Source organism: Musca vetustissima, unplaced genomic scaffold, assembly GCF_032173495.1.
Source record: "Musca vetustissima isolate MV318-11 ecotype Yass unplaced genomic scaffold, APGP_CSIRO_Mvet_v1 utg31015, whole genome shotgun sequence".
Lineage (NCBI taxonomy): Eukaryota > Metazoa > Arthropoda > Insecta > Diptera > Muscidae > Musca > Musca vetustissima.
In genome coordinates this window covers 207,841-235,452 of record NW_026878452.1, presented here as the reverse complement: position 1 = coordinate 235,452, position 27,612 = coordinate 207,841, and the positions used below count along the sequence as shown (strand labels likewise).

The 27,612-nt window shown below is 33.3% G+C and overlaps 1 protein-coding gene across 1 annotated transcript; it reads left to right on the top strand.

The window, feature by feature from the left end:
- The first annotated feature begins 1,539 nt into the window (after positions 1–1,539).
- LOC133323188 (uncharacterized) lies at positions 1,540–11,141 on the top strand. The gene is made up of 2 exons (XM_061532139.1): positions 1,540–1,631; positions 9,851–11,141. Exons 1-2 carry the CDS (start codon positions 1,620–1,622, stop codon positions 11,075–11,077), a joined length of 1,239 nt encoding a protein of 412 aa, XP_061388123.1. The 5' UTR covers positions 1,540–1,619; the 3' UTR covers positions 11,078–11,141.
- Positions 11,142–27,612: the final 16,471 nt, after the last annotated feature.

Below are 27,612 nucleotides of genomic sequence, written 5' to 3'. Positions count from 1 at the left end.
TAATATAGGTCTTTGAAAAAATTATTTTAAAAAATCCACGCCTAATATAGGTCTTTGAAAAAATTATTTTAAAAAATCCACGCCTAATATAGGTCTTTGAAAAAATTATTTTAAAAAATCCACGCCTAATATAGGTCTTTGAAAAAATTATTTTAAAAAATCCACGCCTAATATAGGTCTTTGAAAAAATTATTTTAAAAAATCCACGCCTAATATAGGTCTTTGAAAAAATTATTTTAAAAAATCCACGCCTAATATATGGTCTTGGAAAAAATTATTTTGAAAAATCCACGCTTCTTTTAGGTCTTTGAAAAAAAGTACTTTTAAAATCCACGTCTTGAATAGATCCTCAAAAAAATTTTTTTAAAAATCCAAGCTTTATGTATGTCCTCAAAAAAAATTTTTTTAAAATCCACGCTTTATGTATGTCCTCAAAAAATATTTAAAAAACCACGCCTTGTGTAGGTATTTGAAAAAATCCACGCCTTGTATAGTATTTTAGAAATCCCACGCCTTTTTTGTTGTTTGAAAAAATTATTTTGGAAATTCCAAGCCTTTTATTCTTGTCGTTTGAAAAAAATATTTTAATAATCCACGCCTTATATAGGTATTTAAAAAAATCCAGGCCTTGCATAAGACCATAAAAAAAAATTTTATTTTTTAATATTCCAATATTTTTCCACTTAAGTGTTCGTTTTGAAATCTAACTCCAAACTATTTTGAATATCATACGATTTGAAAAATCACAAGCTGATATGTTGCGCTTACACCATGAGTTCCTTAAAAAGTCACATTCATTATACGTCTGGTTGGCCGATCACAAAAAAACCTCCACAAACCACTACACTCACCCTGTGTGTGTAAACATAGCTCACATGTATACACCGACACTATCCGTGTGCCACTCTCTTGTATACGTATACGAAAAGCTTTTTTCAAATTTATTTCACTCTCGTTTTCATTATGAAAATTTATTCAAAAAGAGAGCAGCAGCAAGAAATTTTCTTTAAGTCAGAGACCAAAACCAAAAAAGCTTTTTTCTGTTGGCTAAGAAAAATATTAGCTTAAAACATGTTTTAAGCCAAAATGCTCTTTTTAAGGTTGCTGCTGTCAATATAAACTCTGTTGTTGTTTTTATTGTTATGAATAAAACTCTCAATAGTGAACAAACGAAAAAAAAGATTGGCTCGTTTCAAATCTATATTGGCGACACAAAAACAAAAAGCCACCACCTCAATTCTGCTCACAGAAATATGGACTAGAGCGTTATAATTGTGTGTATATTTATGCGTCTCGCTCTCCTCCCCTCCCTGCCTCCCCATCTCAGTGGCAATTCTGCAAAAACATTTTGAAAAAGAAAAAAAAAAACAAATACTGCAGAGATGCCTGAGATTTTCTATCAAGCGTTTTTTGAGCAGTGGTATATAAAGCTCCAGCGTACTGGACAAAATTATTCAGTTTACTGTTGTGGGTTCATCCAAATAGTAACCCTTAACATAACTAATTCGTTTTTTCATTTTTTAATTCACCAGAGGCTACAAAAAGTCCTTGCGAGTGAGAGTGTGTGTGCGGTGTTTTTTTAATCTTTTTTCCATTAAAAATAATTAAATAGAACCAAAATGAAATCTATGGTATGAATTCAAAGAAAATATTATGAAAATTAATAACCAAAATATAAACAATTTATAAACATTTATATGGAATATAAAAAAAATATGAATTAATATCTGTGTGAAGAACATTATTTACAAGCAATAGAGTGTGCTAAACAAAAGACTTAAGCAGCAAACATGATCTGTGGATAAACATTGCAGAAAAATCAATAGAACAAATAACGTTTTAAATAAAAGGACAAGCTGATAAATAATAAATTAAATTATTTATTAAAGAGCTGTGGATTAAAGGCTTAATTAATGGGATTAATGTGAGAAAATGATTGAAGAAATGGGAATTAGAAATAAAGTGATCACAAGCCAGTAACGATATGGGAATAATGTGTGAAATGTTCAGAAGCCTCTACATATTTGAAATTGCAATTTGCTATAAAAAAGCCAGCGTGTGAATATTTCTTTGTAATATAGTTGATTATTTTTTTCTATTTTAAATAAATATTCTAAAAATGAAATTTTTTCTTGAAGATTTTTAAAAATTAGTGACATTTCAATGAAGTTATTTGTCATATTCTTTGATTTTTTCAAATATTTAAACTTACTAATCATTTGGAGAATATTGAAAATGGAGAACCTTAATAATTAGTGTGTATTTCTTTCACGTTATTATTTGGGGAATTTTTGGAAAAAAAAATTTCTTACAAAATTGTAATTTAAACACTCCAAAAAAGTATTTTATAAAAAAATCTACAAATAATAACAAATTTTCAAATGAAATGAACAACGATTAATTTGGTGGGGAAATATAAGGAAGCAGGGAAAATTATTGTTTCGAATCTTTTCACTGATGCTCACCAGTTCCCTTGACATAACAATACCTTCCACAAAATAAATAAGCAAAAAAAATTCGATTGTGTTCATGAAAGGTACATAAAGAACTCAATAATAAGAAAAAAAAATAACAAAAAGTATTTTCATAATTTTCAGGCCGTGTTCAAGCACTTGCAATGGTTAATTGCTTATACATACTTATATCTGCTTAACCAGAATCCAAAAAACCAAACAAATTTTGGAAAATAACAATTTTGAGCCCCAAATATTATAAAAGACGTTCTATTCGGAAAAAATTAAGTCTCTTCAGATCAATAGGCCTGGTCACCAATGTATCTACTGGGAAAATATATTTAGGACAATTTTAAGGCTAACTGCAGAACATGAGTATCCGAACGTTGTTTATCTAAATATTAATGCCATACATACTTCATGTTGTGGCTTATTTTCCATAAGAACTAAAAGAAAAATAATAGCGACTATAATCAGAACAGAATTTTTAAAGTATAATTTTGTATACCATTAATCCGTAATTCCGTAATCATAGAACAATTTTCTGTTCACAGACTTAATACAACTATCCTAGATAGTATATGGACAAAATTTGACATCGCTACATCCAAGCATTCGGGAGATTCAGTACATTCTTTATGAAAAATAAAAGCCCAATATTAAGAAAACCAAATCCAAATCGACGAAAAAATCATTTCAAATTATTATCTTAGTCTATTTTACAAGAATCAAAAATAATTCTTAATGTACATTTCGAATACGAAGCGATTTAACCCTTTGAGCCCCGAATTTTTTTCTGTAATAATAGGACAATTTTCTATTCACAGATTTAATGCAACTATCCTAGATAGGATATGGACAAAATTTGACATCGCTACATCCTTGCATTCGGGAGATACAGTATATTCCTTTGGGAAAAATAAAAGCCCAATATGAAGAAAACCAGATGCAAAATCGACGGGAAAATCATTTTAAAATATATTCTCTATATTCTGCTTTACAAGAATCAAAAATAAATCTAATGGCAGAATTCGTACATTTCAAATTCTAAATCGCTTCGTATTTGAAATGTACGAATTTTGCCATAATTTGGACTGTATACACAAAGTGGTACTGTACACATTTTAGCCGCCTTCTCTATATTAAAAAGCTCATAACTTTAACAAAAATTTGAATTTTTCAGATTTTTCTTGTGATATATGTCGCCCATAATCAGATCATGAATGCATATATACAAGCTGTATAATATATATAAGCTCTTAATCATGTTGTTGTCTGTGGGCAACATTGGGCCATAAAGGGTTAAATAATTTGGACTGTATACACAAATTAGTACTGTACACATTTTTGCCCTCTTCTCCATATTAAAAAGTTCATAACTTTACCAAAAATTTGAATTTTTTTAGAGTTTTTCTTTTGAAATGTGTTATACATAATCAGGCCTTGATGTGTGCAATCCAAAGAATATATATCTACTAGCTACCTATTAAATATAAGCTCTAAAATATTTTGTTGGCTGTGGGCAACATTGGGCCATAAAGGGTTAAAATCAATAAAAAAAGAGCAAGTGATTTACTTTATATATTTTATAAAGTCCACACAATTGTTGATACATGAAAAATATTTTCATTAAAAAACTACGCATATTGGGGACCTTCAAAAATATATTTTTTACAATGGAAACCTCCAAATATAATCTTTAAAATAGCCATGCCTAATGGGGATCTATAAAAATATTCTAAAAAATACTGGGAAACTCCAAAAATATTCTTTAAAAATTATCGAATAGAATTTATTGAATCTTGAAAGTAATTTTATATAATGAAATTAGTTGTCATTATTTTTAAATAAAAAATGCGAGAATGTTTATTTTCTTTTTTATATATTTTATAAAACCACACCATTGGTGATACTTAAAAATATAATTTCCATTAAAACCTACGGCTATTGGGACCTAAAAACATTATTTAAAAAACATTCTTTATACAGCCACGCCTATTCGGGACCTCTGAAAATATTCTTTAAAAAATGGTTAAACTTTGTAAAAACTTGAGTAAAAAAATTCGAGATATATATATATATATATATATATATTTTTTTTTGTTCCTTTTTTATATATTTTATAAAATCCACTTGCACAAAATAATCAACTTCCAAAATAATGTTTAAGAAACTGGAAACTATCAAAAAAACCTAAAAATATCGAAAAAGTAGCAAATGTGGCACTTCTTATGTTAATTGAATCTTGGACTCGATTTACTACAGCAAAATAACTTAGCATAATTTTTGAATAAAGAATCGGAACTTTTTATATAACCCTAAATACAGCTACTATTCCCAGGTCTCAAATTTGTTGTCCCATTTCCAAAAACGATTTTTTGATACTGATTTTTTCCATATAAGAATATTTTATGTAATTACAATAGCCAAATAAACGACATACACCCTTTGCCTACATGTCAAGGCTGATAACAGCTGTCTTATGTCATTTTAAAAATTCAAGGTTTTTCCTTCCAAACAATTTTTATATATTATTTAACACTTCATTTAATGTCAATAAAGCATTGCCAAGTTTGGGCCAAAAGACAATTGAAGCCAAACCAAAATTGTTAAATCATAAAATGAAGATTGAAAAATAGTGAAATGAATTGTTGCATTAGTTAGCCAATAATTCAGTCATCCAAAGGAAACATAATCGACATGAAAACCACACACATGCAGACAAAAAAATTGCAATGAACTTGGCTTAAAGCCACCAGCAGCAGCACCACCACCAAAGCCAGCCCGCCAGTCGTCAATCATTTCGCATTAGCTGCGGCAATGCAATTCAAGCGCCAAATTGTGATCAAGAGCCGGTAAAACAATTGTGGCCAAAACAAAATAAAAAATTGAATACAAACCAAAACAGAGACGGAACAAAAACAAACCAAAACTCAAACCAAAAAATAATAACAAAATATTTGCCCACAGTGTGTTATAACTCAACCAAAATTAGAATCTCCTCCCAACAACATATTATATAATATTTAATGGTAACAATTTAATTATATTTTTGGTTATTAACCTAAAATAATTAAAAACACTTATGGCCATGTGGTACGTGCCATATATGTGACACACTTATGCTATTTTAAAAAAAAATTACACTTCCAGCTATTTGATTGCCTTTTATAGAACCCCAGCCCAGGTATTGCTGGGCAGTCATTTTTATGGTAGCCACAACGGAAGCATTTCTTGTTTGGGGGGTTGTTTTATCGTTTTTGGTTGTGGCACGTTTCTCTTTAAGGTCGTTTACTTTAAGGAAATTGCTCCAATTTTATCGTGCTCATGTATACAAAACTACAATAAATTATGTAATGAATGTTTGTTGTTGTTTTAGCTAATTCTTTGTTAAATGTTTGAATACAATTTTGGGTCGACAATTTAGGCCAAGGTATGTTGTTGACCCGAATGACAAAGGTGGTTTCAAGTAAATTCCGTAATTGTGGGTAATGAGAAAATGGGAGGTATTATGACAAATTTGTTGGTGGAAACAAATTTTTAATGGGGTGAGGGATACAAGTAGAAGCATGGAAAGAGAAGAAGATGAGAGTCTACTTTTTTATTTTTATAAAAAAAATAAGTAGATTCGCTTTAAAAAGGAACTACATATCCTTAAGACACCTTAGAAAAAATTTTGATTTTTTGAAGATATCCTTATCGTTAAGTTCAGCCTGACCGAACTTTTTATAACCTTCAGCATGCGCTGGGCATTCAAAATTTCTACGGGACCTTTATATGAAGTCTAAGTTATTGTCAATTGACAGCCAGTTGACTGCTTATTGGCGAGGAAATTAAATACCAAATTGCAGCCTCTCCGGTTGGATAACTGGCCTACGAACATCAACGTACCGAAAATGAAGTGAGACCTTTTTGTGGTGGCTAAATTGTAATCTTCTGGGAATACGCATTTTATTCACCAGGAAACTGGAATAAGAAATTACACCCATTTCTATACTTACTTACTTCACTTAGCTGGCGTATGACAGAAACGTTGTTCCATAAGCCGAGCTTATGCAACAACCAGGTCATTAAAATAGCAAAAGAAGGCGGGACCATTTCAAAATATAAGACTACATAGACAATTTTCCACATATATGTTTTTCGCCCTGCAAGAAAGCGAACAAACTTTTGAACTATACACCTCTCTGAAACTCTTAAAAAATATATATTTTTTAAAACCCACACATTGCTGAAGCTCTTCAAAAAATATAATATTCAACGCTTTATGAGACTATTAAAAATATATTTCTTAAATCCACCCCTTGCGAAGATTCTTAAAAAAATGGTCTTTAAAACGCACCACTTGCGAAGATTCTTAAAAAAATATTTTTTTGCAAATCCAGCCCTGCTGAGGTTTTTATATTCGCGCCTTCTGTAAAAACTTCAGAAGAAGAAGAAGAAAATTAGACAAAGTCCATATTTATATTGCGCTATGTGAAAACGTACTCACACATAGGCAATATTCTACAAAAATGTTTTCCATCCTCCAAGAACCCTGAATGCCAATTTACACTCACTTTGGCCGATAAAGACGCCTTAAATTTGGAAAATGGTGTAGGACCATGAACGATTTTTCTTTTGTGTAATCCCACACATAAAAAATGTATTTATTTAAATCATATCCTTATAGAAGCGCTTAAAAATATAAAAATACACTACTTGGCCCTCACAAAATATTCTTATTAAAAATTCACACCTTGTAGGGCTCTGAATAAAATTTAAATCCACTCTATATATATATATATATATATATGGGAGCTATATCTAAATTTGAACCGATTTTCAGGAAACTTAGCAAACATCACTCTAGACCTAATTCATTACGCTGTGCCAAATTTCGTGCAAATCGAAAGCTATATAGGGACTTTGATGCACCATTTATATTAAATTGGAGGAAAATATACATGGGAGCTATATCTAAATCTCAACCGATTTTCAGGAAACTTAACGCACATCATTTTGCACTTAATTAAGTACGCTATGCCGAATTTCGTGCAAATCGAAGGATATATAAGGACTTTGGTGCACTATTTACCTAAAATCGGACGAAACTATATATGGCAGCTATATCTAAATCTGAACCGATTTTCACGAAATTTAACACCCTAGACTTAATTTTGTACGCTATGCCAAATTTCGTGCAAATCGAAAGATATATAGGAACTTTGGTACACCATTTACCTTAAATGGGACGAAACTATATATGGGAGCTATATCTAAATCTAGAAAGATTTTCCAGAAACTTGGCAAACTTCACTCTAGGCTCAATTTAGTACGCTATGTCAAATATCGTGCAAATCGAAAGACATATAGTGACTTTGGTGCAGCATTCGGACGAAAATATATATGGGAGCTATATCTAAATCTGAACCGATTTTTCCCAATTTCAATAGGGTTCGTCCTTGGGCCAAACGAATGAGCTGTGCCAAATTTCATCCAATTCGGATCATAAATGCGACCTGTACCTTGTTTACAATTTAACATGGACAGACGGACGGACGTACTAAATCGACTTATTCTATGCATATTTTCAAAGGAACCATGGGTCTAACTCGTTTTCTTTTGCCTGTTACAAACATATGCACAAAGACATAATACCCTGTACCACAGTGTGGTGAAGGGTATAAAAATCCACTCCTCTTGTGAATATACCGGACGAAAATATATTGGGAGCTATATCTAAATCTGAACCGATTTTCAGGAAACTTAGCACACATCATTCTGGACTCAATTCAGTACGCTATGCCAAATTTGGTTCCAATCGGAAGATATATAGGGACTTTGATACACCATTTACATTAAATCGGTCGAACATATATATGGGAGTTATATCTAAATCTGAACTGATTTTTCCCAATTTCAATAGGGGCGGTCCTTGGGCCAAATAAGTGACCTATGCCAAATTTCATCCAAGTCGGATCTTAAATGAGACGTGTACTTTGTTTACAATTTAACATTCACAGACTGACGGACGGACATGCATAAATCGACTTAGAAAGTGATTCTATGCATATTCTCATAGGGAACCATGGGTCTATCTCGATTATTTTGCCTGTTACAATCATATCCACAAAGACATAATACCCTGTACCACAGTGTGGTGAAGGGTATAAAAAAGTCACGCCTCTTCCAGACTCTTGCAAAATATTTTTAATAATAAAAATCCACGACTATTCAAGATTCTTGAAAAGTATTAAAAAACCACGCCTTTTCTAGACCCATGAATAATATTTAAAAAAAAACACTGTTCTTCTAGGTCCTTAAAAATTATTTTTAAACCAGTGAGCGGAGCAGTATAGTCGGACGGGGCCGACCATATGATACCCTACACAACATCCACGGAAATGTAACTTTGTGTGGTTCTTTATTCTGAGCTTGGGCAATATTTCCCGATATTCGCAACCTCTTGGCCGACTAGACGTCAGCCAATATTACTAATATTCAGTAAAGCCTTTCTAATTACTTGCCCAGATTCCCTTCACCGTGGGTTGTGTTGTGATTTACGGCTTTCAATTGTGGCCTATAAATCGACTTGAGAAAACACAAAAAATAATGAGTATTCGGTCCACTTCATCCCAATATTATTATCTGATCATCACCGAAAATTATAGGAGTTGTCTTTGACCATACATGGATCCTCATGGAAAATTTCAGAGCGACCGGCGCTATATATCCGCCATCTAGTATGGTAATGGTTTACTAAATAATATATGAATACGTTAGCACCTGTAAATAGTTACATGTAACTCCTGCATCCGAGTACATACGACAATATAATTGCTATCAATTTAAAGGTCAACCACTTCTCTTGGATATACTATCAACTTCTCGGGCCTATGCCATTCAGGGGTAAATAAATACGCTATAGGATACGAATTTTATAATTTTTCACACAAAAGTCAGAGTGCATTTGACCCGCAAAATATTGACCGATCTTTATAAAAACAGACATGCTTATTCTTTGGCCCGATCCCCTTCTCCATGTAAAAATTCGTGATGTTCGGGCCATAATTGCGGCCTCTGGAGCGACCATCCATTTCACCCCCTAAATATTTACCGAGCTTTACCAAAAACAATGTCTAGATCGACTCTGCTAGTCGAGATATGACGATAGGTATTCTTAAAGGTCTGGGACCAATGTTGCGCGGCGTTACAAACTCTTGAGCCTGCACAAAGCTATAATACCTTGACAACATAGTTGTGTATGGTATAAAAATTCACTCCTCTTGTGAACATACTCTTTTAGTCTTTCAGATCCACAATATTTTTCCGATTTTATATAATTTCTACATATGTATGTGTGTTTGTATTTTCAAAATCACTAATCCTCTCCTCCTCTATTTTTTTCATTACAGCTTATTTTTGGGCTGCTAGCCCTTTGTGTCTTCGCCAGTGCCGAGGATGCCAAGCAGGCTGTTGAAGCAAAATCGATTGAACCAAAACCCGCCGCAACTGAAGCCAAAGCTTCGGTAAGCACAGTCGAAAAGAAACAGGAGAAACGTGGTATTCTCCATGGAGTTGGTCATGGATATGCTCCCGTTGGTTATGGACATTCTGGTGGTGGCCTCGTATTGGGTGGTCATGGTGGTGGTCTGTATGGAGGAGCTGCTCTGGCCTATGGTGGTGGTGGTGCAGTTTATGGTGGTGGTTTCGGTGGTACTGGTTTGGGTGGTGGTGCCATTCCCACAAATGTCCAAGTCAACACTGTGGTACGTAATGTTGCTGTACCCTATCAAGTGGAACGTCGTATTCCAGTGCCAGTGGAAAGAACTGTTACATATCCTGTAAAGGTCCCAGTACCCGCACCCTATCCCGTTGAAAAGACTGTTACCTATCCGGTTAAGGAAATTGTGAAAGTGCCTGTGCACATTCCTCAACCCTACCCCGTGGAAAAGACTGTCCATGTCCAAGTGCCAGTGCATGTTGATCGCCCCGTCCCAGTCAAGGTTCCCGTTCCAGCTCCTTATCCAGTAGAGAAAATTGTTCAGGTTCCAGTTAAGGTACCCGTTCCACAACCCTACCCTGTTGAGAAGATTGTCCAAGTCCCCGTTAAGGTACCCGTCCATGTACCCCAACCCTACCCAGTGGAGAAAGTTGTCCAGGTTCCATATAAGGTAGCTGTCGACCGTCCTTATCCCGTCCATGTTGAGAAACCATATCCAGTGCCAGTGGAGAAACCAGTACCATACCCAGTTGAGAAAAGGGTCCAGGTTAATGTCCAGGTTCCCGTTGACAATCCAGTGCCAGTACCTGTTGACCGTCCCGTAGCCGTGCCCGTTAAGGTTGGCGTACCCCAACCTTATCCAGTCGTCAAGGAAGTTCCTTATCCCGTCGAACGTCAAGTACCCTATCCCGTGAAGGTACCCGTTGAACGTCCCGTCCCCGTGCACATTGAACACAATGTACCCGTGACCGTGGAAAGACAAGTGCCCTACAAGGTGCCCGTACCCGTGCCCGTTCATTTGGAAAGCCACGTTGCGGGTGGTATTGCCATTGGAGGTCATGGTTATGGCGGTGGTTATGGCCATGGTTATGGTGGCGGCTATGGTCACGGACATGGCGGTTATCTCCACAAAAAATAGACAATTTCTACTCGTGAGGCATAGAAAAGCAGCAACCACAACAACAACAACAAAGATTTCATATTTGTAATGGAAGCACAAAGGGCTCCGCACATTTTAGAATCTAAAAAACGGGGCCCTGGAGTGTGAGCGCGAGTTTTTTATGAAAAATTTTTATTTTTAACTGTAAATCTAATTTTTTGTATATTTTTTTTTGTTTTTGTTTAGTTTTAGAGTGTGATAACGAGAGAAAAAAAACGAAAAAAATTGTTATTTAAAAAAAGATATCAAACGAATTCGAAAAGAAAAAAAAAACTGTTCCAAACAATTTTGCACAAAAAAAGATTTGTTGTGTCCTCGAAATATGGGAATAATTTCTTTGACCTTCTATGACAAAAAACTACGCTTTAAATTTTTTTTCATCACTGCCAACCAAAATGGATTGGGAATTTTTTTTGTTCTCGGGTCAAACTTGCCTTTTCCCATATTTCAATTGCATCCAGTCGAACACAATACTTGTTTGATTGTCTGGCCAGTTAACAAAATATGTTTGAAATAAAAAATTATTTACTTCTTTCTACATTTTTTTTTTTAATTTGTATATATTTAATGTATTTTGTAAATAAAATAAATAAAAACCCGACCAACAATGGACAATATAAAAAATAATAAAAATTTGGAACTACTTTCTTTATTTTTATAGGCCTGGATTTAGTAAAAAATATTTTTGAGCAGCTACTATAGGTTTGGATTTATTAAAAATAATTTATATGTCACTCGCTATAGGCTTTGATTTAATAAAAAATTAATAATATTTTTCAAGAGACAGTATAGACGTAAATTTAATACCAAAACATACCCATTCCTGCTTCCTTGTATTTGTTTTAGTATAGGAGAAGTTATCCCATGTCAATTTAAATTATATTTTAGGAACTTACCTGAAAAATTAGGTATTAAAAATAGAATAATAAAAAAACACTGAGCGGAGCAGTATAGTCGGACGGGGCCGACCATATGATACCCTACACAATTTCCAAAAAAAATCTAACTTTGTGTGGTTCTATATTCTGAGTCTGGTCAACATTTCGCGATATTTGCACCCTCTTGACTTACTAGATGTCAACAAATATTACTAATATTCAGTACAGTCCTTCTAATTACTTTTCCAGATTCCCTTCACCGTGGCTTGTGTTGTGATGTTCGGCTTTCAATTGTGGCCTATAGATCGACTCGAAAAAAAAAAACACACACACACACCAAAATTAAGTTTTCGGTCCAATTCATCCAAAATTATTATCGACTCAACTAGTCGAGATATGACGATCGGTATACTTAAAGGTGGGTCTAGGGCCAATATTTCGCGGTGTTACAAACTCTTTGGGCTGCACAAAGCTATAATACCCTGACAACATAGTTGTGTAGGGTATACAAATATCTTTACACACAGACGCCTTTAAATATTTACGTACTAGCATATGCCCGCTACTTCGTTAACGAATGTGGAAAGTATTTATTACAATTTTAGAACCATTTAATACTTATGTTCTCTTATGTAGTACGTATTTCCAAAAATTACCTCTATATCTCAACCCTACCCACCAATTTCTACCGCAACAGAAATTTAGCTCTATTTTAAATTTGGTATGTATTACCCTTGCATTACTGTAATGATTATTTTGAAAACAAATCCAATTTTTAAATATAGGTTCACCCAAGTCAAAATTTAGTAGCAGTTAATATAAATTTCCATAACTACCTACCTTAACAATCATAAGTACGAATTTCCAAAATTTCTCACATACCCCAATCGTAATTCCAAATTTCAGGATTCTTTGGGTTCACCTAAATCCAATTTGTATAAACTTTAGTACCGTTTAGCACACGTAAGTAAAAATTTCCATTACTACCTACATCATGCAATTCAATGGAAATCTTAGTACCCAATTTCAGGATTCCAGCTCTATCGGTTCACTCTTATTCCAATTTTACAAAATTTAGTGTTATTTAGTATACATTTCCAAAACTTCCTATATACCCCAATCCAACACCCCAACAGTGATATTAACTCCACATGTCAGGATTCCAATTTAGTACCCATACTTATGAATTTCTAAAACTACATCCATACCCCAATCCTACACTCCAACAGAAACCTTATTTCCAAATATCAAAGTTCCCAGCTCTATTGGTTCACCTAAAATTTAAATTGTACCAAATTTAGTACACATCAGTACGAATATCCAAATATTTCTACATAGCCCAATCCCACCCCGCCAACAATGATCCTAACTCCAAACTTGAGAATCCCAGCTCTATCGGTACACCCAAAATCAAAATTTTAACAAATATAGTTCCGTTTAGTACTTTTCGTACTCATAAGTACAAATATCCAAACCCACCTACATACCCAAAACCACCAATCCTATACTTCGACGGTAATATTAATTCATATTAGGATTCCAGCTCTATCCGTTCCTCCAAATTCAAATTGTACCAAATTTAGTACTAAACACTTCCAAAATCACCTCGAAATCACCAAAATCACCCTAATATCGACCCTACTTCTCAACCTTTATTCGCATTTCAAGTTTTAGCTCTACCCGTTCGCATGCTACGAAATTGTAACAAGCTTTGTACATTTTAATACTATTCGGATGCTTATAGTTCGAATTTCCAAAAACCCTTTCTTACATCTATCCTACACTTCATCAATGACCCTCAATCCAAATTTCAGAGTTCTAGCTCCATATATAGTACTTTACGTACCGTACGAATTTCTAAAAACCCAGGCTTATTTGACACCTCTAGACTACGAGTGACTGTCATCCAAAATTTCAAGATTCTAGCTCCAGCCGTTTCGTCAGGGCGTTGATGAATTGTTAGGCCAGCCAGTCAATCACTTTACTATTTTATTAGTATAGATAACTCCCACATCCGAGTGCCAACAACAATATAATTGGTATCAATTTAAAGATCAACCATTCCTCTTGGATATACTATCAACTTCTCGGGTCTATGTCCTTCAGGAGTAAATATATACGTCCCATAATACAAATTTTCATCAAAACTCTCATGCTTATTCTTTGGACAGAAATTTGATAGTATTCAGGTCATAATTGTGGCCTCTAAAAGCGACCAGAAAAACTGACAAAAATAAAGCTGTTGGTTCATTTCATCCCCTAAATATTAACGAATCATTACCAAAAACAATAGGGGTCTTCTATGGCCAGAATCTACATGCAAAATTTCGTGACGATTGCTCCATAACTGTGGCCTGTATCGTGTTTACAAATTATAATTGACGGACGGACAAACATACTCAACTGGTGGGAGGTATGAAAAATATAGTAACAAAATATAGTCATATAAATTATGACCTGTGTAGAAATAAACGTATCCTAAACTACCAGGATAAGTTTATTTCTAATATTTGATCCGCCACTGTATGGACCAATATTAAAAACTTTTCTGTGAATAGGTTATTGTCCTCTGATATCGGGCTATCATACCAAATTGAATTTATTTCGTTTGCAAATTTCTACTGAGGTTCTATCCAAAACATGGACCTTCCTTCAAGAACCATTTTTTCTCCCATAGGCTGGAAAATGAGTCGATGTCTTTTTTAATGGAAATCGAGGAAAGACCTCGACAAATAAATAAAAGTATAATAAAAACATTTAAAAAAGTGTCAGCCGGTATTGCCCTCAGACTATGATTTGAGGGTCAAATTTTTTCTGAAAATTAACTAGACTTTACACAATATATTAACTTTATCAAGCCTACATCAAGTCTAAATATAGGACCCATTGGTACTTTGGTACATTCTGGTACTTGCCCCACAATAGACAACAATACGTCTGTTAATAATATGTTCAAGGGGTAATATAGAATCGTAAGGGCCGACTATATGATACCCTTTACCACTTTGGCTTTATTCAAGAGATGTATCCTAACATACTTCGCATTTTTTAAGGATCATTGACATTAAATTGGACTAAAGTAAATATGTGATCTGTATCTATATGTGAACCGACTTGTGCCTACGATTAATAACCTGGTATATTTGTTCCATTTTATTCCCTTCACCATAGTATGGAGAGTATATTTAGTTTGTTGTTCCATTTATAACTCATCGAAATAATCATTTTCCGACCATTTAAAGTACATATATTCTTGATCAGCGCAAAATTCTATGACGATTTAAACGTGTCCATTTGTCTGTTGTAGTCATTCCAGCCTCTAAACGAATTGAGATAGATTGTCAAAATTTAGCATATAGTTGTCTTTTATCTGTAGGCAGGTCATGTTCGAAGATGAGCTATATCTGTCCACGTTTAGGAATAACCCCCATTTTCGATATTTTGGGGTTCTTGAGCGCGCTATTCAAGCGAATTCGCTGAAATTTGGTAATTGGTTCTTATTAATTACCAAATGCCTCCACTAAAAATTAGAAATATCGGGACACTGGGAGTTATATTTAAATTGGAAAGAATTTCATCCAAACTTACCACACGTTAATGCATACCCATTTTGATACGTTGCGCATAATGTTGTGTCAATCGGACATACTTTAACACTTGGATGCACCATTTGTCTAAATTTAAACCGATTTCAATAAAACTTGACACATTTAGGCTATACTAACTTTAGTACGTTATGCAAAAATTCGTGACAATCGGCCTAAATTTGGCTCTTTGGTGCACCATTGACTCAAAATCGGAAGAACATATTTATGGGAGCTATATGTAAATCTGAACCGATTTCATGGCATGTTATGCTATCCTAAATTTCGTGTCAATCGACTTACATTTGGCTCTTTAGAGCACCATTTGATTAAAATCGAACGAAACTATATATATAGGAACTATATCTTAATCTGCACCGATTAGAATAAAATTTGGAACACGTTAGACTATCGTAACTTCAGTAGGTTGTGCAACATTACCTAAATTTGACTCTTTGGTTCACCATTTACTAAAATCGCCTGCCTGTAAGGGCAGTGATCATTTGAAGGCAATTTTTAAGAGAGTATTTATACTCTTTCGAGTCGAGCTTAATGATCTAAGTTTTGCAATGAAAAGGAAATTCAGGAGAAAAACCTACGTACCCACCATTATGCTCATTATGCGGCTCATCAGGCATATTGGGCTATGTGGCTTTACAAATGTCGTATGTTGATAGCTTGTATTTATTCCGCCCTTATGCGAAACTTGCATATGCGAATTAAATTCAAATTCGTCAAAGTTCGACATTTGTCTTCTTTCTAGAAGCAGTCCTTTTTTCAAAGCAGATTTTTGTTGTAGCAATGGACAATTAATCCACACAACTACAATTGCGTCCATGGTATACACATGTTTTTTGTGCCCAAAATATATGTGTTAGCTATATCTAAGTCTGAACCGATTTCAATAAAACTTGGCACACGTTATGCTATCCAAACTTCAGTACGTTGCGCAAAATTTTGTGCCCATCGGTCAAAATTTGACTCTCTGGTGCACCATTTACTAAAAATCGGATGAAAAGATGTATGGGACCTATACCTGAAAAAAATATTTTTTTTTCAGTATAAGTCAATTTTGTATTTTTAAAAATTATTTTAGCCAATCTGCACTATCCCGGCGAAGATGTGCAGGCTCGGACGTAAAAAATAGTTTTTCAAGTAACCAACAGAACTACTGAAATTTTTGAAATATTTAAAAAGTTTATGGGCCAAAAAACGACATGTTTTTTAAAAATTAGTCATTTTTAACTTTTCAGTCCCAAGAAAAAAATTATTATATTATTCAAGAAGACATTAGTATAATAGAGATTATGAATGATAAATTAAAAAAAAACTTACCCTTCCCAAAATTAAATAATATTTAAACGACTTACCTGAAAAAAAAGAAATTAAATTAAATTAAACTTGTTTGAAAGATTAAGTTCGATACAATTATTCCATAATGTGAAGTCAATTCACAATAATGGATTATGACAGCTAACTTGAGAAGCAGCCTGGATGACATTGTTAATAGGCCACGATTTAAATTTACTACTCCCTTTGATAATTATCCTCAATATCACATTGCCGAATGCATAAAACCAATCATAAATCAGGTATAATGATGGAAATAAATTACAATAAATATCGATAATGTTCTATGTTCAACACCTGGTGTCAAATATATGAAACTCATACGCTTGACAATGGTTTTGTTGTTTGAATACCCATTAAGTTCATGCAAAGACATAGAAACCGTAAAGACTCGACAAAATGCATTTTGGCAAAATAGTTTATGAAAAAATATCCAGGGGGAATCAAGGTTAACAGAGGCATGTTAAGAATAAAAACGCCAATACGCGAAAATGTGCGAATAAAATGTAAATAAAATTAGAGGCCTGCACTCAAAATATGTATTTTCATTTTATAAGCTTAAGATATAGCATTAAAAACGTTTAATATTGTTCTCTCTGTTGTTATGATATCGTAACAACAGAGGAAAAGCCATCTGTTGGAAATTGCTTACGTATCAATTGTCCTATCTTTATACTTTTATGTCTTTGGTTCGTGTTTGTAAGCTTAATTCAAATTAAGTAGTAGCATCCTAAAAGTATGCTATGAATTTTGAACAATAACAGTGACAATAAGCTATTTATTAAATTATTTATATTTATATATATAGTTTTTAGATTATCCCTTCAATTCGAAACGCATATTAAATAGTCGTACAATACTTCCACTAGAATCCTTCACATTAACCCTTTGAGGAACATAAGCTATTATCAAGCATATAAAGTGTAGACAATGTTAGCAACAACTTTTCGTTGTTTTGTTTTCCCATGGAAACATTTCCCAGCCACTTGGCAACCATAATCTGACATCTTCCCACAGCCTTAAGATATGCAATGAAAACTGTTGATAATAAGTTAATATTATAAATATTAACAGTACAGTACAATAATTAACTGTACAAACAAGTCACTAAGTAGAAAGACAACTTGTTATTTATTGATTCCTTTGTAAACAATGATATTTACAAAAGACCTGAAAAAGATCTTCCTAACTATCGAAGATTTGCAGAAGACCTTCTGCCGATAGAAGACCTGCAGAATGTCTTCTGTCTTTGGACGGTTTGCAAAAAGTCTTCAATTTACAGAAGGCCTATGAAATGGTTTCTTGCTATAGAAGACCTATAAAAGGTCTAATTACAGACGACCTATAATAAATCTTCCAGCAACAGAAGACATATAAAAGGTCTTTCAGCTACAGAAGACCTATGATAGGTCTTCCAGCTGTAGAAGAAATATTAAAGGTCTTCCTATAGAAGGTCGTTCAGCTACAAATGTCCTTCAATCCCCTATTTAAAAAATTAAATAATTACACCTCTAAGCAATTTTTGCATATCAATTAACCGACATTTGCAAATTAGGTCAATATGTTTATGATATAAACATTAAAACAATTTTAATTGCAAAAACCATAAACCGACTTTCAAACACATGCCGAATTCAAAGTTCCACACACACACATTCAAATATAACCAGCAATTCGAGCAAACATAATAAATGACTAGTGCTAGCCATTCGCTTCCTCAAATATATCAAAAAAAAATCTAAAATTGAAATGTTAATTTTTATTAACGGATTGTTGATAAACATAGAGATACGTGTGTGTGTTTCTGTTCACTTTCAATTAGTCTCGTGGGCATATCGAACATTAACTAGGTTAGGTTTGATATTTTGCAGACAACAATAATTATTGTTAAAAATTTTGATGTGTTTGATTGCAATCTGTTCGGGCTATAAGCAAATTGTCGGTAATTAAATAACTTGAAGTTTTGAGATACGATTTGATTCGTTCGATTTCAATTTGTTCAAAAATTAATTATTTTTTTAAATGATAAATTTGAATTTCGGAAATTAGCATAAAATTACGTTAACAATGACAGATAAGGCACTGAGGTTAAAAAAATATTTTGAGAGGCTATCACAAGGCGTGGATTTTTTAAAGAATATTTTCGAGAGGCTATCACAAGGCGTGCATTTATTAAAGAATATTTTCGAGAGGCTATCACAAGGCGTGGATTTTTTAAAGAATATTTTTTGAGAGGCTATCACAAGGCGTGGATTTTTTAAAGAATATTTTTCGAGAGGCTATCACAAGGCGTGGATTTTTTAAAGAATATTTTTCGAGAGGCTATCACAAGGCGTGGATTTTTTAAAGAATATTTTTCGAGAGGCTATCACAAGGCGTGGATTTTTTAAAGAATATTTTTCGAGAGGCTATCACAAGGCGTGGATTTTTTAAAGAATATTTTTCGAGAGGCTATCACAAGGCGTGGATTTTTTAAAGAATATTTTTCGAGAGGCTATCACAAGGCGTGGATTTTTTAAAGAATATTTTTCGAGAGAATTACTTTCTGATTCGATTTATGCATGTCCGTCAGTCCGACCGTCTGTAGATGTTAAATTGTAAACAAAACACCGGTCGCATTTATGATCGGATTTGGATGAAATTTGGCACAAGTCACTTATTTGGCGTTTTTGGAAATTCGTACTAGAACGGTACGAAAAGTACTAAATGTGATACCATTTGTATTTGTCGAAGCGGTAGAGTTAGAACTCTGAAATTTAGATTGAGGGTAACTGATGGAGTGTAGAATAGATGTAGCTAAGACTTTTTGGAAATACGAACAACAAGTATCCGAAAAGTACTGAAATGTACTAAATTTGGTACAATTTCGTAGCATGTAAAAACTTAATATTTGGAATGCAAATTAAGGTTGAGAAGTAGGGTCGATATGAGGAGAGTTTGGAAAGCGTGTACTCATGTGTACGAAAAATACTATATGGTACTATATTTGGTACAAATTTGATTTGGTGGCTAGGCTAGAAAGTACATTACCGTCGGAGCGCAGGATTGGGATATGTACGTAGTTTTGGAAATTTTTTACTTATGTGTACGAAAAGTACTAAATTGTACTATAATTGATACAATTTGGATTTGGGTGAACCGATAGAGCTGGAACAAATTAATACTTATGGGTACTAATTGGTACTAAATTTGGTACATTTTTATTTTAGGTGAACCAATAGAGCTAGAATCATGAAATTTGGAGTCAGGATCACTGTCTATATAAGATTGAAATATGTAGAAGGTTTTATAAATTTGTACTAATGTGTACTAAATTTGGTACAATTTAAATTGTGGGTGAAGCGATAGAGTTCAAATCATTACATTTTGATTTAGGATCACTGTGGAAGTGTAGGATTGGGGTATGTAGGAAGTTTTGGAATTTGGTACTATTGTGTACTAAATTTGGTACAATTTGAATTGTGGGTGAACCGATAGTGTTGGAATCCTGAAACTTGGATTTTGTATCACTGTAGGGGTGTTGGTTTGGGGTAAGAAAGAGGTTCTGGAAATTTGTACTACTTTGTACTAAATTTGGTACAATTTGAATTGTGGGTGAACTGATAGAGTTTGAATCCTGAAACTTAGATTTTGAATCACTGTGGGGGTGTTGGTTTGGGGTAAGAAATATGTTCTGGAAATTCGTACTACTTTGTACTACATTTGGTACAATTTGAATTGCGGGTGCACTAATAGAGTTGGAATCCTGAAACTTGGATTTAGAATTATTGTGGGAGTGTAGGTTTTGGAAATAAGTACTACTGTGTACTAAATTTGGTACAATTTGAATTGCAGGTGCACCAATAGAGTTGGAATCCTGAAACTTGGATTTAAAATGACTGTGAGAGAATAGGATTGGGGTATGTAGGAAGTTTTGCATATTGGTACAACCATGTACCAAATTTGGTACAATTTGAATTGCGGATGCACAATAGAGTTGGAATCCTGAAACTTGGATTTAGAATGACTATGGGAGTGTAGGTTTGGGGTAGGAAGGAGGTTTTGGAAATAAGTACTACTGTGTACTAAATTTGGTACAATTTGAATTGTGGGTCAACCGATAAAGTTGGAATCCTGAAATTTGAATTTGGAATAATTGTGGGGGTGTAGGATCGGGATATGCATGAAGTTTTGTTGGATGGTTGAACAGGTACAGGGAAGTTACAGGGTAGCTTCCATAAACAATTTCATCCGATTTCATCAAAATGATGTACCAAATAACTAAAGTTTGTCGGCTTAGGACGAATTAGTGCACAACGTACCAAATCGAAGTTAGAATAACGTGTATTGGATTTAGTGACGAGATAAATTTTGGATAGCGCATAGTGTTGCAGCATACCAAATTGTGGATAACTCTTGTATGCACCCAAAGTGGTGAAGGGTATCATATAGTCGACCCCGTCCGACTTTTGAACTTTCCTTACTGGTTTAAAGAATATTTTTCGAGAGGCTATCATAAGGTGTGGATTTTTTAAAGAATATTTTTCGAGTGGCTATTAAAAGGCGCCGATTTTTTAAAGAATAAGGCGTGAATTTTAAAACCGAGTGGATTTTTAATACTTATTTTAAAAGGCCAGCATAAGGCGTGGATTTTTAAAACTAATTTTTAAAAGGCCAGCATAGAGGCGTGGATTTTTAAAACTAATTTTTTCCAAGGACTATTAGAGGCGTGGATTTTTAAAACTAATTTTTAAAAGGCCAGCATAAGGCGTGGATTTTTAAAACTAATTTTTAAAAGGCCTGCATAAGGCGTGGATTTTTAAAACTAATTTTTAAAAGGCCTGCATAAGGCGTGGATTTTTAAAACTAATTTTTAAAAGGCCTGCATAAGGCGTGGATTTTTAAAACTAATCTTATAGGTGCTTTGAAACAATATTCTTTAAAAAATCCACGCCTCTTATAGGTGCTTTGAAACAATATTCTTTAAAAAATCCACGCCTCTTATAGGTGCTTTGAAACAATATTCTTTAAAAAATCCACGCCTTGTATGGATGCTTTGAAACAATATTCTTTAAAAAATCCACGCCTCTTATAGGTGCTTTGAAACAATATTCTTTAAAAAATCCACGCCTCTTATAGGTGCTTTGAAACAATATTCTTTAAAAAATCCACGCCTCTTATAGGTGCTTTGAAACAATATTCTTTAAAAAATCCACGCCTCTTATAGGTGCTTTGAAACAATATTCTTTAAAAAATCCACGCCTCTTATAGGTGCTTTGAAACAATATTCTTTAAAAAATCCACGCCTCTTATAGGTGCTTTGAAACAATATTCTTTAAAAAATCCACGCCTCTTATAGGTGCTTTGAAACAATATTCTTTAAAAAATCCACGCCTCTTATAGGTGCTTTGAAACAATATTCTTTAAAAAATCCACGCCTCTTATAGGTGCTTTGAAACAATATTCTTTAAAAAATCCACGCCTCTTATAGGTGCTTTGAAACAATATTCTTTAAAAAATCCACGCCTCTTATAGGTGCTTTGAAACAATATTCTTTAAAAAATCCACGCCTCTTATAGGTGCTTTGAAACAATATTCTTTAAAAAATCCACGCCTCTTATAGGTGCTTTGAAACAATATTCTTTAAAAAATCCACGCCTCTTATAGGTGCTTTGAAACAATATTCTTTAAAAAATCCACGCCTCTTATAGGTGCTTTGAAACAATATTCTTTAAAAAATCCACGCCTCTTATAGGTGCTTTGAAACAATATTCTTTAAAAAATCCACGCCTCTTATAGGTGCTTTGAAACAATATTCTTTAAAAAATCCACGCCTCTTATAGGTGCTTTGAAACAATATTCTTTAAAAAATCCACGCCTCTTATAGGTGCTTTGAAACAATATTCTTTAAAAAATCCACGCCTCTTATAGGTGCTTTGAAACAATATTCTTTAAAAAATCCACGCCTCTTATAGGTGCTTTGAAACAATATTCTTTAAAAAATCCACGCCTCTTATAGGTGCTTTGAAACAATATTCTTTAAAAAATCCACGCCTCTTATAGGTGCTTTGAAACAATATTCTTTAAAAAATCCACGCCTCTTATAGGTGCTTTGAAACAATATTCTTTAAAAAATCCACGCCTCTTATAGGTGCTTGAAAAAATATTTTTTTTAAAAAATCCACGCCTTTTATAAGTGCTTGAAAAAATATTCTTTAAAAAATCCACGCCTCTTATAGGTGCTTGAAAAAATATTCTTTAAAAAATCCACGCCTCTTATAGGTGCTTGAAAAAATATTCTTAAAAAAATCCACGCCTCTTATAGGTGCTTGAAAAAATATTCTTAAAAAAATCCACGCCTCTTATAGGTGCTTGAAAAAATATTCTTTAAAAAATCCACGCCTCTTATAGGAGCTTTGCAAAAATATTCTTTAAAAAATCCACGCCTCGTATAGGTGCTTGAAAAAATATTCTTTAAAAAATCCACGCCTCGTATAGGTGCTTGAAAAAATATTCTTTAAAAAATCCACGCCTCTTATACGAGCTTTGCAAAAATATTCTTTAAAAAATCCACGCCTCTTATGGGTGCTTGAAAAAATATTCTTTAAAAAAAATAATCTATAAAAAATCCACGCCTCTTATAGGTGCTTGAAAAAATATTCTTTAAAAAATCCACGCCTCTTATAGGTGCTTGAAAAAATATTCTTTAAAAAATCCACGCCTCGTATAGGTGCTTGAAAAAATATTTTTTAAAAAATCCACGCCTCTTATAGGTGCTTGAAAAAATATTCTTTAAAAAATCCACGCCTCTTATACGAGCTTTGCAAAAATATTCTTTAAAAAATCCACGCCTCTTATAGGAGCTTTGCAAAATATTCTTTAAAAAAAATAATCTATAAAAAATCCACGCCTCTTATAGCTGCTTGAAAAAATATTCTTTAAAAAATCCACGCCTCTTATAGGTGCTTGAAAAAATATTCTTTAAAAAATCCACGCCTCGTATATAGGGTGCTTGAAAATGTCCTTCTGGGTTACTTGAAAAAAATATTCTTTAAAAAATCCACGCCTTGTTGGCTACTTGGAAAAAATATTCTTTAAAAAATCCACGCCTTCTGGGCTACTTAAAAAAATATTCTTTAAAAAATCCACGCCTTCTGGGCTACTTGAAAAAATATTCTTTAAAAAATCCACGCCTTCTGGGCTACTTGAAAAAATATTCTTTAAGAAATCCACGCCTTCTGGGCTACTTGAAAAAATATTGTTTAAAAATCCACGCCTTCTGGGCTACTTGAAAAAATATTCTTTAAAAAATCCACGCCTTCTGGGCGACTTGAAAAAAATATTCTTAAAAAAAATCACGCATATTCTCTAAAAAATCCACGCCTTCTGGGCTACTTAAAACAATATTCTTTAAAAATCCATGCCTTGGCTGGAAACTTGAAAAAAATTATTTAAAAAATCCACGTCTTGTTTTGGACCTTGAAAAAAATACTTAACAAATGTAAGTCCTGTTGTGGTCCCTGAAAAAATATTCTTAAAAAAAAACTATTCAAACAATGTGAATACTTTCGAACCTCACACCCATACCATTACATATTTTCCAATAAATCTCTGCAGAATTAAACTGGGTCAAGATAAGGCTTTTTTGTGTGCTGTGCTTCCAATATATTTCCACAATTGTAATCTGTAATCACAAACATTTATAGCGTTTTAAGAAACTTTTCTTTGTATGCTTTCTCTCTTCTTCCATTCTCTCCTTCTTTATTGGTAACCAAACAATTCGCCATTGTTCTTCGTGGTTTTTTGTTCAATAGTATCTTTTTTTTAAACAAGACATAAGGAACTGCAAATATAAAAAAAAAAATATTTTACCACATGCCCTTGAAATTATAGTATATGGGGTGGGTGAAAAGAATAATGAAGCTGAAACAGTTCCGTAAACGCTTCTTTTAGTTTCATAAGAAGTTTCTTTAGATCACTTTTCCTATCGCAGACAAAGTTCCGAGTTGTCCTTTTTCTCTGGAAGATTTAACAAAATTATAGAAAGATAGGATATGGATATTTGTAGTTGTATTGAAAAAAGGGAAAAAGAAATCAACGATTACTTTCCCTTCGAGTGAAAGTTTGAACCCTTTAAGATAAAAATTAGGATAAGGGTCATAGTTTTAAGGGAAGAATAGGTTGACAAAAATATTTTTCTAGGACACCAACGAGCATTAATATTTCCATGAATATAATTGAGGATCTAAAGAATATTTGTTCAGGAACCTATTGAGGTGAGGATTTTTTTTCATGGACCTATAGAGTCGTGGATTTTTTAAACAACATTTCTTCAGGGACCTATAGAGGCGTGGATTTTTTAAAGAGTAGTTTTTCAGGGACCTATAGACGCGTGGATTTTTTAAACCAAATTTTTTAGGGGCCTATAGAGGCGTGGATTTTTTAAACCAAATTTTTTAGGGGCCTATAGAGGCGTGGATTTTTTTAAAGAATAGTTTTTCAGGGACCTATAGAGGTGTGGATGTTTTTAACAACATTTTTTCAGGGACCTATAAAGGCGTGGATTTTTTAAAGAATAGTTTTTCAGGGACTTATAGAGGCGTGGATTTTTTAAAGAATTGTTTTTCAGGCACTTATAGAGGCGTGGATTTTTTAAAGAATAGTTCTTCAGGGACCTATAGAGTCGTGGATTTTTTAAAGAACATTTTTTCAGGGACTCAGACAGGCGTGGATTTTTTAAAGAACATTTTTTCAGGGACCTATAGAGGCGTGGATTTTTTACACAACATTTTTTCAACATTTTTCCAGGGACCTATAGAGGCGTGGATTTTTTAAAAAACATTTTTTCATGGACCTATAAAGGCGTGGATTTTTTAAACATCATTTTTCCAGGGACCTATAGAGGCGTGGATTTTTTAAACAACATTTTTTCAGGGACCTATAGAGGCGTGGATTTTTTAAAAAACATTTTTTCAGGGACCTATAGAGGCGTGGATTTTTTAAACAACATTTTTTCAGGGACCTATAGAGGCGTGGATTTTTTAAACAACATTTTTTCAGGGACCTATAGAGGCGTGGATTTTTTAAACAACATTTTTTCAGGGACCTATAGAGGAGTGGATTTTTTAAACAACATTTTTTCAGGGACCTATAGAGGCGTGGATTTTTTAAACAACATTTTTTCAGGGACCTATAGAGGCGTGGATTTTTTAAACAAGATTTTTTCAGGGACCTATAGAGGCGTGGATTTTTTAAAGAATAGTTTTTCAGGGACTTATAGAGGCGTGGATTTTTTAAAGAATAGTTTTTAGGGACTTATAGAGGCGTGGATTTGTTAAAGAACATTTTTTCAGGGACCTATATAGGCGTGGATTTTTTAAAGAACATTTTTTCAGGGACCTATATAGGCGTGGATTTTTTAAAGAACATTTTTTCATGGACCTATATAGGCGTGTTTTTTTTTAAAGAATAGTTATTCAGGGACCTATAGAGGCGTGGATTTTTTAAAGAATAGTTTTTCAGGGACTTATAGAGGCGTGGATTTTTTAAACAATATTTTTTCAGGACCTATAGAGGCGTGGATTTTTTAAACAACATTTTTTCAGGGACCTATAGAGACGTGGATTTTTTAAACATCATTTTTTCAGGGACTTATAGAGGCGTGGATTTTTTAAAGAATAGTTTTTCAGGGACCTATAGAGGCGTGGATTTTTTAAAGAATAGTTTTTCAGGGACCTATAGAGGCGTGGATTTTTTAAAGAATAGTTTTTCAGGGACCTATAGAGGCGTGGACTTTTTTTAAAGAAAAAACCTATAGAATCGTGGATTTTCTAAAGAATAGTTTTTTTTCAAAGAAGTTTTAAATAACATTTTTTTTCTTATACATAAACCACGAAACTCTAAAATTCGTATTCGTTTTTCCATTTTAGACATGTAACAGCAACTACGTTGTCTACATCCTTTTCCCTTGGAGTTGATTATAATATCTTTCCTGTTCCTTAGCAAGGCGTAGTTTAATTTTTTTTAACAAAAATAAACCTGCACAAACTTTTAATTTTCTTTTTTTTTATCATAGATTTTAATAAACCAGGAAATATTACTGTGTAAGGATTTCAATTCCTTGTTAAAGGATGTTAAAGGGTTCTTTGTCTTTCCCCTCTCCTACGTCCTTATTGTCATCATATCTGTAATTTGTAACGATTTTTTTTGGTTCTTTATATTGTTGTCTCTTGACAAGATGTATAAATGCAGATAGATGCCTACATATATATGTGTGATGAACATACTCCCAGAGTTATGTTTTCGGATTCCATTCCTCGAAATCCCACATATACTATTACAGGTATGTTGTTTTTATGGTAATAGTACAATGTGTATGTGCACAATGTGTACGTATTTTCCACTTCAAGTCGTAGCACTGTTACATTTTTTTTGTTTCTAAGTTGTCATATTTTTCTCTTCTACGCAGTGGAGAATAAGACAAGAAGAAGAAGAGAACATAATTAAAAACCCACGACAACCAACATTGTCATTTAATTTAGTTGCATTTTGTGTTCCGTCTTCAGCTTATTTTCCGCAATAGTTTTTCCACACATTAGACGGCAATTGTCTGGCGAATTTAAATTAGGAGGAAGTTTTTTTTTAAGAAAAAGGATGAAATTAAGGCAAAATCTGCAAAAGAGAAAGATAACTATATGAATTTAAAAGGAGATGACAAGGAAAA